The sequence below is a fragment of the Mytilus galloprovincialis genome, chromosome 6 (assembly GCF_965363235.1).
Source record: "Mytilus galloprovincialis chromosome 6, xbMytGall1.hap1.1, whole genome shotgun sequence".
Classification (NCBI taxonomy): Eukaryota; Metazoa; Mollusca; class Bivalvia; order Mytilida; family Mytilidae; genus Mytilus; species Mytilus galloprovincialis.
Genome location: NC_134843.1, coordinates 974,377 through 991,768, shown reverse-complemented (window position 1 = coordinate 991,768; position 17,392 = coordinate 974,377). Strand labels below are relative to the sequence as shown.

The 17,392-nt window shown below is 31.5% G+C and overlaps 1 protein-coding gene across 1 annotated transcript; it reads right to left on the bottom strand.

Annotated features, from left to right (window-relative positions):
* Positions 1-2,127: 2,127 nt before the first annotated feature.
* Positions 2,128-17,156, bottom strand: LOC143077950 (uncharacterized). The gene is made up of 3 exons (XM_076253002.1): positions 17,017-17,156; positions 4,239-4,538; positions 2,128-2,302 (listed from the first exon to the last, which is right to left on the bottom strand). Exons 2-3 carry the CDS (start codon positions 4,525-4,527, stop codon positions 2,277-2,279), a joined length of 315 nt encoding a protein of 104 aa, XP_076109117.1. The 5' UTR covers positions 4,528-4,538; positions 17,017-17,156; the 3' UTR covers positions 2,128-2,276.
* Positions 17,157-17,392: the final 236 nt, after the last annotated feature.

Sequence of the window (17,392 nt, the reverse complement as noted above, 5' to 3'; positions counted from 1 at the left end):
TTGTTGTAATACAAGTGAGAGATTTAGCTACCTATAAAACCAGGTTTAATCCACCATTTCCTTTATAAGACAATTCCTGTAGCAAGTGAAGAATGTGACCGTTGTTATTCATTCATTTGATGTTTGAGCTTTTGATTTTGCCATTGATTAGGGACTTTCCGTTTTAAACCCTCGAAGTTCAGTATTCTTGTTATTTTACCTTTTGCTAAGTAAAATGTTAGTTTAGACAAATAATTATGCTCCAGAGAAATGGTATTTTAAATTAAGAAGATGTGTTATAGCTTTTAATGAAACAAGTTTGCACCGGAGTCCTACTTATGTAGAAGTAAGCAACTAGTTTACCGCCGCACAACCATCAACAATGAGCAAATCACATAATAAACAGTGAGGTAAGACTCATTTTACATCTTACTGACTAAGGGTTATAAGTTATCCGAAATATCTAAAATATGTTCATGATTTTATTATTTTTTGGTGATGGTGATATTGCACCCTTTAAGACTTGTTGCAAATTAAATATGAGATATGCATAATCACTTTTTTTTTTATTCCATTTCCAATTTGTTTTAAGCAGTGAATACTTTGAATTAAAAAAAAAACAATATCCTATTTATTCTATGTAGTGTGTACTTGCTTTATTATATAGAATTATTTCAATCTGCACATCATTTAATAATCTTTATTTATTTCCCCAAGTTTAGATGATGATGATAACAAATAGATAATGATCAAATGTTAACGTGTACCAGTATTTTATAGAACTACGTTTTTGAGAACGATTTTACATACTAGAATTTACCGAGATACTATTTAAATCGGAGGCAAAACAATAATAATTGAGGTATAAATGATTGATTCAATTGTGTGACGAATCAAACAATATTAAAAGACAATTTTGAAAAAATTGATAGTATTAACAAACATATCAATCTCAAAGCAAAATTCCAAAGATGGAGTCCATAGAACCTGACAAAATCAATCATAGAAACGAATGTAAAATGTCATTTTCCAACTAGGTACTTTGTTTTAACGATAATTGGTGAATGAAACATGTTTTTTAAGCTAGCCAAAAACTCACACTTAAAGGCGGTAGTTTCTAGTTCCGTTATATTGTCCAAATTGTGTGAGACACCGAAACAAAGCGTGTATTGTATTATAAATATAAATGTACTTACGTTTGATATCCGATCTTCTAAACAGATAGAGATTGTTATTATGGGAATATATACGTTAATTCAGAAAATGATTAATCAATTATCTTGACCAACCCTTTTCGCCCAATACACTTAACATTGAATAATTAATCAGAACCGATTTGATTAATTAAACTATACATGTTCTCAGTATGAATTCATTTTAACAATGTTGACAGCATATATCCGGATAAAATGTAAAGAAAGGATAGTGTGGCCCAGATTTATATCTTTTAAATATAATTATTTTTATCAAGAAAATGACAGAGATGTTCAATTGAAAATTTAACAGCACGATAGAAGTGGTACTTTGTTCAATGTATATATAGCAGTATTACAGTGTTCAGCCGACATAGGAGAACACGAATAGGCATATGACTGTCAATTTTACAGATATCCACCAAAATCTAAAAGACAAGAATGTTAATAATTGCAAGTCAACGTACGCACTAAATAGATTATACGGCTAGAATTATGAATGTAACAGTAAATAATAAAATAGTAATGACTAACAACGACAACCACTGTATTACTGATTCATGGCTTGAAACACGCACAGTAATAACTCGGCGGTCTACATATCTTGTAGTTGAAATGAAATCTATAACTGGTGTTTTTATTATTATTTTAGTGATGAAGGTTTACTGATTACAATGAAGTGTTGGAACCAAGGGTTCTTCGTGATTAAATTCAGGTTACGGATTGAGATTAATCTATTCTCATGACGGAATCTACCGGGGAATTGCCTACCCTACCGTAGCATATCAGCATGTGGCGGGTTTGTTTTGTTCAACCTGTATTTCTAGTGTTTTTAAAGTGGTGATTGTGTTTCATAATTTATTTTCGTCACGTTTTTTTTGGCTTTCTTCGACAAAATGTTTTATTGACTTCTTGGTATAATTGGCCCTTTTGAAACAAATTTACAAACACACAGTTAAAAAATGAATTTTAATGATAAATGATTGAAAACAATGAAAATGTCAAATGTATGCCACGAGCATCCTTCAGGTTCTATCCTGCAGTGTTGATATCTGTTACAGGTTGTGTAATGGTTCAGGTTATATCCTGCAGTGTTATTCCCTGTTACAGGTTGTGCAATGGCTCGATTTCTGAAAAAAGTGACAAAATCACATAAGAAATCAATCGTATATCAAGGATAATATATGATTTTATCTTACATCTTATACATTTCTAGGAATATGATTGGTGAAAAGCGTCCGTGTGGAGACCGTGTATATTTCATATTAGGTTATTAGGGAGGCGGAGCTTATTTCATACACGGTTATTAGTGGTGTTACGTCCCTTTATATTCCGTACTAGGTTAAAAGGGAAGCGGGCCTTATTTCATACACGGTTAGTAGTGGTGTTACGTCTTTTATAAAAACAAAACGGTACTGAAAAAAAATCTTAAAAGTTTAAACAGACGAAGGAATTGTAATTAAGATTGAAATAAATTCATAAAACACATTTAAACCTTACAAGTTGTTATTGTTGGCATCTGTTTTTGCAGGATCAAAGGAAGTAGTTTCTTAATGCTAACAGTGTTAAAGACTTGCTCATTTTGATAGGTCACTAGTCTAAATTTCACACGTTTAGATAAGATAAGTCGGTAAGATAAATTCGTTACATAGTGTGCTTGTGACTTAATACGGTATATATGGGGGTCAGTAAATTCCATATGGTGATTCCAGCTTCGCTCTCACCCAATTTACTGACCCCATATATACCGTATTAGGTCACTAGCACACTATGTAACTAATAGTATTACACCTTTCATACGGATAATAATATTGTAAAAAATATTAATGAAATGATTCGTAGAATTCTGCTTTATATTTTTACTTCCAATGATGCCACGCGTTATTAACACATATTCATTAAGACTGTTTGGTGACAATCCTATGAAGTTTTCAGTAGCCTGTTTCTTATTTTTCTTACTGAACATAAATACTGATTATTGAGGCAGAGTAACACTTTATTCTTGTGTATAGCAGAATATTTTTATTTCTGGTAGCATCCATTGCTTGCTGATATTTCTACTGAACACTAATGAACAGTTATCATGTTAGTTTTGGAAAGAAAATTTGTTTATAAATTTTCAATGAGAACTACGTATCGAACCAGAACTTAAAAGAACAACAAATAATTTTACCTTTAAAAAATCTAACACATGACAATTTATCAAAATGTACGTAATGAAAAAAGGTAAAACGGTACTAAGGGAAAGCGAAAATCATACGTAGGAGAATGAAAACAATGCAATGGCCAAAACAAAATGGACGAACTGAGAGAAATAAATACAAATTCAAACAACTATAAACATTGACAGCTTTAACAACTAAAATATAGTTAAGATCATGTTTCGTTTCATAGAAAAATACATATTCTGTACAATTTAAACATATCGGAAAAAGTGACTGAGTACTTATTGTAAGTATACCAGTAAAAATGAAGATGTAAAAACCAGAAAGTGAGCAGCTTATGTCATGTATATATCATTTATCATGGACTGTTACGTAAAACAAAGTCAAAAGATACAAAGGCAGTGATCAGAAGCCATAAGTTCAGTAAATTAAAAGAATAATAATAATAAAAAAATGATCGCAAACCACTTTACAGAAAACATATGTTGTTCTCAAACTTGGAATCAGCCATTGAGAGGTGCATTGAGTTGACATAATTTATGTAGCAGAATGAAAAGTGTGTTAAGAATGTTCTCAGTTTCTTTAAAACATCTTCTTGTGCCTTTGTTTGAACGATTTACATTTTAATTATCCGTTGTAAACGCTCTGATGTTCTATATAGCAGCAACACGTCACGAACGATATACATTTTAGTTATCCGTTGTAAACGTTCTGATATTCTAAATAGTAGCAACACGTCACGACAATGACGGTTTACTCAATATTGATAAAATACCTTTAGTAACCTTTTGAATTTTGATGTTGTGTATGTTTTACTCGGAGGATATCTAAATTAAAAAAAATAATAAATTGGCAATTAAAAATCGTATTACATACGTAGAGAAATTAGAAGACTACATACCTTGACCATCAATTACTCGATCGCCATTAGTGTCAAGAACATAGAAGACTTCTCTTACATTTTGTGATATGTGTTCTACATCATCAAATGTTGATTTGAAATAAAATTCTAATTCTTTCATGTCTAATGCTCCATCACCATTCATGTCAAATTCTCGTACTCTACCTGGTAATTGTCGAGTGTGTTCAAGGTCACCTAGACCCATTGTAAATGGCGACCGTTTGGCAGGTAGACTTAAGACTACAGTGAAACCAAAAACTACCAAAACGGAAGTCAGTACTTTTGACATGGTTCAGGTATCTGGAAATAAATAATTCTATTAGGTTGTTACAGAACAAATTGAAATTCAGTAGGATCCTGATATTTCTAGGGGGAATTGGAATTCCAATACCTACTAGCAGAAATTTTAATTCTGTCCATTATATGACAATATAAATGTAAAACGAACTACTTTTCTGTACTGCTAATTATAATTTATAAGTACACATTCAAATATTGAATGTTTTATTGTGCTATGGTAATCTTTTGTATTATTGTCTTTTTTTTGCATATGTACTTTGTCTATATATAGATATAGGAAGATGTGGTGTGAGCGCCAATGAAACAACTCTCGGTGCCTTTTTGTGTTTCTTTGTTACATATTTGTTTGCTATTATATGAATTAAGATTATAACACAACGTTGACTGTTGTACCCCTATTTTAACATTTTACCTCTTATGTCTTGTTCACACATCGATGTCAATATAATGAAGTTGTATGCGACTGTTATACAAATGAGAGGTTTAGCTAGCTATAAAACCAGGTTTAATTCCAGTTGCTTTTTTCTAATGGTATTTATTTGTGTATTAACTGGACCAAATCATTCACAAAAATATCAGTCAATCGGAGAGTGATTTGGTCAAGTTTATGCACCAATAGATACCCGTAAAAAGGCGATTTATCATATAATAAACGTCCCTTTGGGTCGTGCACTACATGTCCCCCATACATATATTTTCGTTAAGTTAATTCTAGCAGAAAGTTATTCTTAGCACATCTTCTTTTTTATATTATATTAATATTGTATTTCAAGTTCAATAGTTAGATATTTTAGTTTTATTTTCGATAACATGAGGTTTATCTTCTTTCGAAGAATTGACGTTTTCAGAGGAATTATCTATTTATGAGTTAAGCTTGTTAACATCATGCTTATCTTTCAGTTAGTGTTTACATGTTATAATCATTGATTTACACTAAAGGGATTCTAAAAAGAGATGGGGGCGTAATGTTACTGGTATATTAATCATAATAATTGAATAATTGATAATTAAGTATGACCTTCAAAGAAAAGATGCATGATAAACAACGACTCATAAACGGTTACGTTAGGTCTAATGTAATTTAATCTTCTCCCACGATGGCCTTGGGTATTTCAGTTATGTTTTTGGACTGATACATTTATAAAATGTTGATGCAGATACTGTTCTATGATTAAGTTTCATAAAATTAAATGAATGTTTGACAAAGTTATTTAGATCCCATTTTTTAACCGTAATTTAACTACTAACACTCCATTTATCAGTAAAAATATATTACATATGGCCTTTTCAAACCTGGATATTTATTCACGATAAAAGATACCAAATAATGTCTTATAAATTTATAAGATAACAAAAAGTGCCTATTTAATAATTAATTTAATTATGATATAATACCAGCAAGTACGTCACATCCGGTTGCATACAAAAATGGGTCGAAAAACATATTTCCTTGAATTTGAGCCTTTTAGGTATTTAATCCTACATTTCATTGCAGTAAAACATTTCTGTGTTATTAAAATATATTTTGGGTTTTTCTCAAAGCACCACTGCTTTTTTTTTTGTTGCGGAAATGACTATTATGGAAACTTGTACACAGGTGGAAAAAGAGGTGAACATTTGATGTGTTGTTTGTAATATCTTTCATTTTTGCTAGTGTGCTTTGTCCATGTGACTTTTTGTGTTTCTTTGATACATATGACGTGGCTCTGTACTTTAAACATCAGATCATTATGTTATTGTTCAATTGTAGTTTTTGCATAGTTGAAAGACAAAATTATTTCATATCTCTACCTTTGAGACGTTTACATTCTGACGTCAAACACGCGATTCTACACCATAGTTTGTGTTAATCTAGCCATTCGGTAACATTTCAATCCTTTATTGGTTGATTTTCAATAAAATAAAATTATAAAACCAGGTTCAAGCAGTTATTTTCTACATAAGGAAATGCCTGTATCAAGTCAGGAATATGACAGTTTGATGTGTTTTATATTTTGATTTTGCGATTGAGATGGAACTTTCCAGGTGAGAAAAATGAGAGAAAATACAAAAAAAATATTTACGAAAATTAAAAATGAAAAATTAAAGACATGACAATGGTCAACATACGGTTCTGACCATTTGACGTATGTTCATTCAGTATGTCAAATTATTAACCGTCCTTAGAGACAATATAGATAATGGCATCAAAAGACTGTATATAATTCTTTTAAGTTGTTTACTGTCACTTTGACACAATTACTAGAACATTATTTTAACAAGTATAGGAACGTTCGCTTCCTAATTGACATCTTCATTAGTATAAATTATCATGGGAAACAAGCAATAATTCTTCATTTTGATATTTGATTATTTGTACAGTTATTAATATCGGGAAGGTCATTTTCAAATATTAAGATAAATAAATTCCAACCTGACAGACAAGTCTAATAAACTTCAGACGAGTAAAAGATAAAATCACAAAAATACTGAACTCAGAGGAAAATTCAAAATGGAAAGTCCCTAATCAAATGGAAAAATCAAAGGATAAAACACATCAAACGAATGGACAACAACTATCATATTCCTGACTTGGTACAGGCATTTCCAAATGTAGAAAATGGTAAATTGAACCTGGTTTTATAGCGCTTTACCTCTCATTTGTATGACAATCGCATCAAATAGTCAACGTATGGTTATAGCAGTCAACACTGTGTTACAATCTCAAAACAAACAAACGTTTACAAAATAGTACAAAAAGGATCTATCAAATTAAAAAACACATTCATTGAGTTTGGCGTCAGAAAATGTAAACGTCTAAAAAGGAAGACATTTAAACAGTGTCTGTACTTTCCTCAGCAAAGAATAAACAACTAAACTTTGCAAGAACCTCATGGGTAGTTCTATGAGGAGTTTAATTGTTAACAACCACTCTTGTCGAAAATTAACATAAAAAAAACAGAATAAATGTTTAGTTCTCTTTTATAAATCACTGTGCCTACCAACACTTTAAAACCTCGTCAGTGGTAGTTAATTGATTTTTTTATGCCTTTTCCTTTAAAGCGTAAGTGTGACTAGTTCAACTTTGGTAGTCTGGGGACTGATGTATTATAAAGGGCGATAAAAATACTAAATACCGTTAATGTATATATACTTTTAAATTAGGTGTAGGTATTGATCTACTACTTTAGTATTCCTATCATGATTTCTTTGAAAGAAGATTGCTGATTACAAGGAAGCTATTGTACGTTTCTAATGGTGATGTTGAAGTCATCTCTTGTTTTTACATCCATCTCTCACTTAATGGCTATTACAACAACTCAGGGGAAAACGAAGCAGGAAGGGGGCGGTAATAATATATGACAATTGTCTTTCAAGTGCATTATTTGTTCTTCCCTAATCGGATTAAAGGTACATTTACAGATAGCAAATCAAATAAGTGAACAAACCAGTTGTTTTTCACTTCTAGATGTCCCCTCCTTCATCATAGATATATAAAAAAAAATGCATCACTGTTTTAGACATGCCACAAAACCAGGTTCAACCCACCATTTTCCTTTAAAAATGTCCTGTACCAAGTCAGGAATATGGCCATCGTTATATTATAGTTCGTTTCTGTGTGTGTTACATTTTAACGTTGTGTTTCCGTTGTGTCGTTTGTTTTCTCTTATTTTTGAGTGTGAATTCACATTACTATAAGACGTGTCACGGTACTTATCTATCCCAAATTCATGTATTTGGTTTTGATGTTATACTTGCTATTCTCATAGGATTGTGTCTTATGCTTAGTCCGTTTCTGTATGTGTTACATTTCAATGTTGTGTCGTTCTTCTTCTCTTATATTTAATGCGTTTCCCTCAGTTTTAATTTCTTACCCCGATTTTGTTTTTTGTCTATGGATTTATGAGTTTTGAACAGCGGTATACTACTGTTGCCTTTATTTATACATCGTTTGTTTGTAGAAAAAGAAGAACGTGTGAATAATTGGTTAAAGAAAGACAAAAGTAAAATCACTAAAATACTGAACTTAGAAGAAAATCAATTCGGAAAGTCCATAATCACATGGCAAAATCAAATAACAAAACGCATCAAAAACGACAAGAACTGTCATAATCCTGACTTGGTACAGGCATTTTGTAGAAAATGGTGGATTAAACATAGTTTTATAGCGCTAACCCTCTCACTTTGATGACAGTCTCATCAAATTTCGTGATATTTACAATGATGCGTGATCTAAAAAGACATAATAAATAAAATAGTCAAAATATGGGTACACCAGTCATAATCGTGTAACAATTTTAAAAGGAACAATTTAACAGAACACAAAAACATCTATCTACAAACACATTCATTGATTCGCGTGTCTCACGTCAGAAAATTTTATACGTCACATATATTTGTCGTTCAATGTATCTTAAAACAAACAATTTTACAAAAAAGCACAAAAACTTCTATCAATCGTCTTTCGTGGTTTGCTTAAAAAAACTATATACATGTACAACGTCTTGTTTCTACAGTCTAACCTGCCTAATCCGACACACTGGGGGACTTAAAAAAATGTCGGATTAAGCAGGGTGTCGGACTACTCAGGTTAATTCTGCAAGAATAGGCATATTTTGGGACCATAAAAATGTGTCGGTGAGAGCAGGATATTAGAATACTCAGGTGTCGGATTAAGCAGGTTACACTATATATGGAAAATCCTAATATACATTCGATTAATTATATATTGCAATACATTAGCCTCTTGACACAATGTAACGGCTGTGTATAGAAAAACAGAAACAAAGAAAAACAATAGCATTGTCCATTTGTTTGATGTGTTTGAGGTTTTGATTTTAACATTTGTTAAGGGACTTTCCTTTTTGAATTATCCTCGGAGTTCAGTATTTTTGTGATTAACTTTTTACACAGAAACCAAACACCTTTTGCCAAATAAGTCTCTTACAATAATGCCACAAGATTACCAAGTGTTTTTCTAAGTATTTACTAAGTTAATTGATTTGAGATAAAAGAAATTGCTTAATTCGTTTGACCTTTTTCATATTAAAGGATATTCATATTAAAGGATTATTTTCAATTATGTACCGAATTATTAAAATGGTCAGGATTAGTATTGAACTCGATACATTTCACCTCAATAACTTATTTTAACTTTGAAATTGGATACAAAACAAATGTTGTATATCACGTTACCAGACAAATATCTTGAAGTTGAAAGCAATTGACCAATCTTTGTATAAATGATTGACAACAATTTACTATAATTAGATTATCTTGACACAGTAACATTTTACTATCAGGCAAAAAATAAATAATAGCTTCACTATATAGAATATGACGGATATCTGAATTTAACTATAATAACTGTTTTCTTACTTTAGATAAACAACGCCATGCACCTTTTGTATTTATATAATTTATAGCTATGTTTTGGATTTGTCACTAATTATTTACAACAAGAATGTGTCCATAGTACACTAATGCCCCACTCGCACTATCATTTTCTATGTTCAGTGGACCGTGAAATTGGGGTCAAAACTTTAATTTGGAATTAAAATTAGAAAGATCATATCATAGGGAACTTGTGTACTAAGTTTCAAGTTGATATAACTTTAACTTCATCAAAATCTACCTTGACCAAAAACTTTAACCTGAATTTCGCACTATCATTTTCTATGTTCAGTGGACCATGAAATTGGGGTCAAAACTATAATTTGGCACTAAAATTAGAAAGATCATATCATGGGGAACAAGTGTACTAAGTTTCATGTTGATTGGACTTCAACTTCTTCAAAAACTACCTTGACCAAAAACTTTAACCTGAAGCGGACGGACGAACGGAGGCACAGACGGACGGACGGACGGACAAACGGAGGCACAGACCAGAAAACATAATGCCCCTTTACTATCGTAGGTGGGGCATAATAAAAAAATATACCTATTGAAAAAATTTCACAAATTCAAGGTACAAAATAAACAACAGTTAATTAAAAAAGGGAAGTATAAAACCCTTACAAAAACAAAAAAGGCAAAAACTACAGCTAATTGAAATTAAGACAAAATAACTAATAAAAAAAATCAAGACCATTCTATGGTTTAAGTAAATGTAAAACTCTTAGATTATCAAAAGTATTAACACGTGGACGTAGCGCGCGTCTGGCGTATACAAATATTTTTTAACCTGTTACCTTTTGATGGCTATTATTCGTTTGTTTCTCTGTCCTATATTTTCTCCCATTTATCTGTTTATTTATTGTAAATAAACTTATCATAGATATCAGGACTAAAATTTACATATACGCCAGAAAAGCGTTTCGTCTACAAAAGACTCATCAGTGACGCTCGAATCCAAAACAGTTATAAAAAGCCAAATAAAGTACGAAGTTGAAGAGCATTGAGATCCAAAATTCCAAAAGTGTTGCAAAATACAGCAACGGTAATCTATGCCTGAGGTAACCCTGTCGTGTAATGTTGTCATTTTAATGTTATAATCACCACTGCCATTAAAGCGGGAGGTTTGGCATGCCAAAAAACCAGGTTCAACCCACCATTTGTTCATAAAATGCCCTGTATCAAGTCAGGAAAATGGCCATTGTTACATTTCTGTGTGTGTAACATTTCGGTGTTGTGTCTCTGTTGTGTCGTAGTTCTCTTATATTCGATACGATTCCCTCAGTTTTAGTCTGTAACCCGCATTTGTTTTTTCTTTATCGAATTATGAATTTGGAACAGCGGTATACTACTGTTGCCTTTATTTACTAGGATCTTGATCAAATGAAACGAAAATAAATGAGAAGCAAAATAAATTTACCTTTCGAGAGAGTAAAAAAGAGACTTGAAAATAGAGGCCAACAATGATTCGCCAGAGATAGTTGTCACTTTAATTTCAATCCTGGTATTTATGACCAGTTAACTTAACATGAATGACTTTAATTGACTGAAATGTATCAAAATGTATTTTTCAAATCAAAAGCGACAAAGTCTAGAAAATAGTAAAACCAGCATCAAATTATCTCTCTCTGGATCAGTTGGATCTCTAAAATGTATTTTAGACTCCCCCACCCTTAAAACAAAATAGGAATAGAGAGTAACATATTTACTCATCTAGGGTCTGAATTGACATTGTTTACAAGAATTTAGATAAACTGCATAAATACTTCCTTATTTTTAAATGTCGTCAGTATATTTGACAACGTAGTTGTATAAGCGTAGTCCAAACTTGCAGCATAGACACAGTCACATTCCTTCACTATGATCTGACTCTTACACAATACATTTTTCAAACAGATAAAACACCATATGTGATTGTTTAAAGTCGTTTATTTCACGATATATCTTTAATATTACGACCATTCATCAATATACTGTTTTTATCTATGAACATAGGAACGGTTGCATAAATCAGAAAGACTAATATGTCATTTATCCTTAATTTAGTTAAATAATGAATACAATAGGAAGACAATAAGCCTGAATTATAGATCTGGGGGCGAGCAAAGTCAAAGTTATGACATAATCTAAGCTTTAATGATATGTTTTTACCATTAAACTCAATATTTAAATGACTTAATAAGTAAGATTTTTTGTAAGGTTAATGGATTTTCCTTCAATCTACCGGATACAAAACCTACATTTATAAATAATTTAATTTTGGATGTAACGCGTCTTCTGATTGGCTGACGTTATTTTGTTATCAGACCATAGACATAATTTAGTCATGTGACCGTGACGTCATCAACGTTTTTTCAAGGTTTTCTACTGTTTAAAATGAAATTTAGAATTAAATTATAAGAAATGACTGTAATATTTTTTCTGTCTATTCGAAATAACATAAAAAATGTGGTGCACACTGTTAAATAACCCGCTACGCGAGTTATTCAGTGTGAACCAAATTTTTTATGTTATTTCTTCATAGACAGTAAAAATATTACAGTCATTCCTTAAATGTTTTATACAGTCATCTCAGTACCAGAATCTATGACAAACGAGACGATTTTAATTTTGAAATTATAAATTCCCCCACCTTAGTAGCAATATACCAACTTCACCTGCATATGGGATATATATTTCCCAAATTATTCGATATTCAAGAGCTTGCAGTTCCTACTCAGACTTTGTAAAACGTCATCAGTGTCTGAGTAGAAAGTTGATAAACCAGGGGTATGTCAAAGAACGTCTCGTCCTTTTTCTAAAAAAGTTCACCGGAATGTACCAAGACCTTGTTGATAAATATTCCGTATCAACTTCACAAATAATACACGATGGTCTTGATGTATAGATTCTGCGTACTGATGTTGTTTATCATCTTAACAACGTGTTTTATAGTTCTTTCATTTGTCTTTGTTCTATTATTAATATTACTTTTACTGTTGAATGGTTTTATGTGATATCCGTTTGACGTGGCTCGGTACTTATACATCTCATCAATGTGTTTGCATTGTCTTTCATTTTTTGGTGGCGTCCTTTGTATATGCGGCTTTTTGTGTTTCTTTGGTTCTTGTGGCGTGACTCTGTATTTTAAAAGATCCTGTCACTATGATATTGTTCTTGTTTATGTCATTATTATTATTTCTATTATGAATTACAAAATACGTTGAACCATAAACGTCAAGGTCATTCAATCGCGTATGGGGATTAACTATTTGTGGATTCTTATAAATTCTATATATGACTTTCGGGCTATTTTCAATCTCGGTCTATTTCTGAGATTTATTCTTGCATACTTTTGAATTTTTAACCCTATATGCTACATTGCCTATGTAAATTTTAGAATTGTTTGTATGCACATTGAACGGCAGTTTTATGTGACGTGTAGAATTTTCTGACGTCAGACACACAAATCAATGAGTGTGTTTGTGGATAGATGTTTTTGTGTTCTGTTGGATTGTTCCTTTTGAAATTGTTATACGATGATGACTGATGAACCAATATTTTGACTGCTTTATTTGTTGTGTCTGTTTAGTTAACGCATCAGTGTAAATGTAACGGAATTTGATGAGACTGTCACCAGAGTGAGAGGGTTAGCGCTATAGAATCAGGTTTAGTCCACCATTTTCTACATTTGAAAATGCCTGTACCAAGTCAGGAATATGACAGTTCTTGTCCATTCGTTTTTGATGCGTTTTGTTATTTGATTTTTCCATGTGATTATGGACTTTCCGAATTGATTTTATTCTAAGTTCAGTATTTTTGTGATTTTACTTTTTAACACAAAGTTTGCTGGATCTGCCAAATTCCCCGTGAAACATCTTTCCATAATATTATCAATTATTTTATCATCAATTAATCTGGGCTTCAGAGTTACTGTTAAACTATTAACGTTAGATCAGATTTGAAAGTCAAAATATATTTTAGAATATCCCTTCAGTCAAAGTCCGTTCACTAATGCAAAGGAAAACGATTAGGTTCGGTAAGGTCCTAAAATGCCCCCCTTTTTTATCTTAAATTTTAAAATGAGGATTTATTTACCAATATCACAAGGAATCAAAGCTAATACAGTAACTAGATAGGAAATAAGCCATTTTGTTTTTAATTTACGTTCCTGCAATTTGATTTTCCACGCAAAAGTCAATGAAAATGGGTAAATTCCCATCGATTATTGGACAGGAAACTTAGAGCGCTTACGTTGACAGCAAAGCTATTTTACAATTATGTTTGTAAAGACATTTTACATGTCTATCTTGAATATTTAGTTTATCAACGCCTGCGCTCCATCTTTCCTGGTCCTAAATTTAAAACTCGGCTGATTTTGTCAAATTATCCCAAAATCTCTTATCTTCACCTATTTTAGATGTAAAAATCAACGCTTTGTAATAAAACTTTGACAAAAATAGTTCCATTTAACATTCTCACATGTTTTAAAGTCAACTTAAAACATTTTTCATCTTGTAACATTGAATTTTATAATCGGGTCCATTTATGGCCCTTACCGAACTTACTCCTTTTTTTCTATCTACTGCATCACTATTATCGTACCTCTGGAGCACCTTAGGTATATTAGGTATTAGGTATATTATTTTTGATAGGTTTCATGATGTTTAACTTTTCATTCTTTGTGTAGTATTTTGTTTGTATTATTGCAGTCTAAAAGAGGGGTGAAAGATAGTATACATTCGCATCTACCACAAATACTTGGAAGTAAATTCTAATTCTCAAAAATATGACAAAACAAACGCTATACCATATCAACCATTGCAACTAATGGAAAACAATTCTCATATTCAGTACTTGGTACAGGCCTTTTTTTGAAGAGAAATGGGACTTAACCTGTTTTGACATCTAGCTTAATCTGCCACTTGTATGACAGTTGTGAAACAAACATGAATATTAAAATGTAAAGTTTAAAGCAAGCCCTCGACAGTTTAGTTGGTGCAAATATTATTTAGTTGACCGTTATATAATCTTATGATGACAACGGGTTGTTCCACTTTTCTGAACCCAAATCGAGATCGCCTGTGCGTAATTATGATATTGTCGAATTTAAATTATCACTAGATTTATACTTCCATAATCAACAGACGAGTGTCACATGTTGAACAAGTAAACCTTTCCGGAGCCCCTCAGTTGACCATTGTTTGAGAGAAAGCACGGGATTTAAAAAAAGACAATAATTACTTATGACACGTGTTTAAGTAAGTGCCGGAGTAAAAAGGACTATATAAACTATTAATGCGTGTTTAAGTAAGCACGGGAAATAAAAGGACAACGTACACAATTGACGCGTGTTTAAGTAAGTGCCGGAGTAAAAAGGACAATGACCACCGTTGACGCGTGATTAGGTACGCGCGGAAGTAAAAATGACTATGATTCTTATTTACCGTTGTTTAAGAAAGCTCGGGAGTAAAAATGACAATGGAAAATATTAACGCTAGTTAGCTCAGAAATAAAAAGCCAATAGTAATTTTCAAGCTTGTTTAAATAAGTACGCGAGAAAAAAGACAATGTACACCATTGACGCGTGTTCAAGTAAGCGCGGGAGTAAAAAGTACAATGTACACTTTAAGCGCATGTTTAAGTAAGCGCGGGAGTAAAAATGACAATGGTCACTAAAGATGCTTGCTTCAGTAAGCGCTGGAGTAAAACGAACAATGGTAATTTTTTAACGCGTGTTTATGTAAGCACATGAGTAAACAGGACAATGGTAATTTTTAATATGAGTTCTCTTGTAAAAGGTAGGAAACTATTGATGTTTTAACTAACTGAAAAATAGTGTATGACTGTACTTATTAGATTAGACCTAGTTTACAAAACATATTATTTTTCCGTCGCTTTTAAACTTTCGGAAGAAAGATGATGATGTATCCGTATATAATGATCGTAACGTTTTCCATATGAACACAAAGATTCATAATATATCTGTCTCTTTCGGTTTATATTCATAGAACTCACCAGTATCGCTCGAATCAATATATAGTTGCAAAACCAAACCAAATTTAGAGTAGTTGAAAAGCATGAATATTCGCAAATTCCGGAAAATTATTTCAAATTCGATAATGGTTATTGATTGGGACAGAAACAAGACTTTATCGTCAATACATAATTGATAAATTTACTTTTTAAAAACTACTTAATTTGTATATCCAGAGAGTGTCATGCAAACCTTGTTACCATAGTAATTATTTTTATTTTAAAAAATCGGATTTTGAATATTTGAATATAATAAAGAAACTTACTCAGAGGAATGACTCAATTTATTAACTGAAAAAGTAAAATAACAAAAATACCAATTTCCGACTAAAATTCTAAACAAATAAACTTATCATAGATACGAGGACTAAATTTTGTATATACGCCAGACGCGCGTTTCGTCTACAAAAGACGCATCAGTGACGCTCGAATCCAAAAAAGTTTAAAAAAAAGGCCAAATAAGGTACGAAGTTGAAGAGCATTGAGGACCAAAATTCTACAAAGTTCCTAAGCTCAGGGTAGATCCTTGCAGTGGTGCAAACAAAGTCTACATTTTAACAACAATTTTAAAAAGTAGAAATCATACAATATTCTAGCGTTATCTGCGTTAAGTTTGTCATGTTTCAACTTATGATTGTATAATACTAAGTATAATAATTCATTCTGCCAATACATATTTTCACTTTGAATTCATTTTTTTGTTACAAAGAATAGTATTTTATTTTAAATAAACAATGCAAAATGTTACGAGCAATCATTTTGTATGAAAATAAAGTTGTACCAAAGATTATGAAAACACAATTGTTTTCACATTGAACCCATGAAAATAGAAAAATGTTTTAAAAAAATGTATAGTAACAAAAATACCGAATTCTGAGAAAAATTCAAAACGAAAATTTTCTTATATGATAGGCCCTCATCCTTCCATAAATCAAGGAGAGAAAATGTTGTACTAAAACAAGAAATAAAAAGGGAACAAAAGCGCATTCATAAATTGATGTTTTGAAGTTTATACTAAAAAATATTTTTCATTTAAAAAAAAGTAATAAAATCATTTTAATGTTATAAAAACAAATTTAGCTATTCCTACCTTAAGTCCTTGAAGAATTTTCTTCCTACTGTTGGACTGTTCTTTTTCTTTTGTGGCAGTTTATGACTAAATTCTCCTTTATATCTTCACCTTTGAGACTAATGAATGATTTTTAACCTTAATCAATCGTTAAAATTATCAGTAACGATTCCTTTTGGATTTGTCTAATGACGTTATTAATGCCATTATAAACGCAGAAAATTACAATAAATAGATTACGCAAATCAAAACAGTCAATGGTCCCAAGTGTAAAGTATATGACAAAACGTGACAATTGTTCATTTTGTTATGGTGAGGTACTTAACATCACAAGGATTTCCATTGAATAGAGGAAACATCAGAAAAGACGTTTGTCTGTACGAGATTATGCAACTGA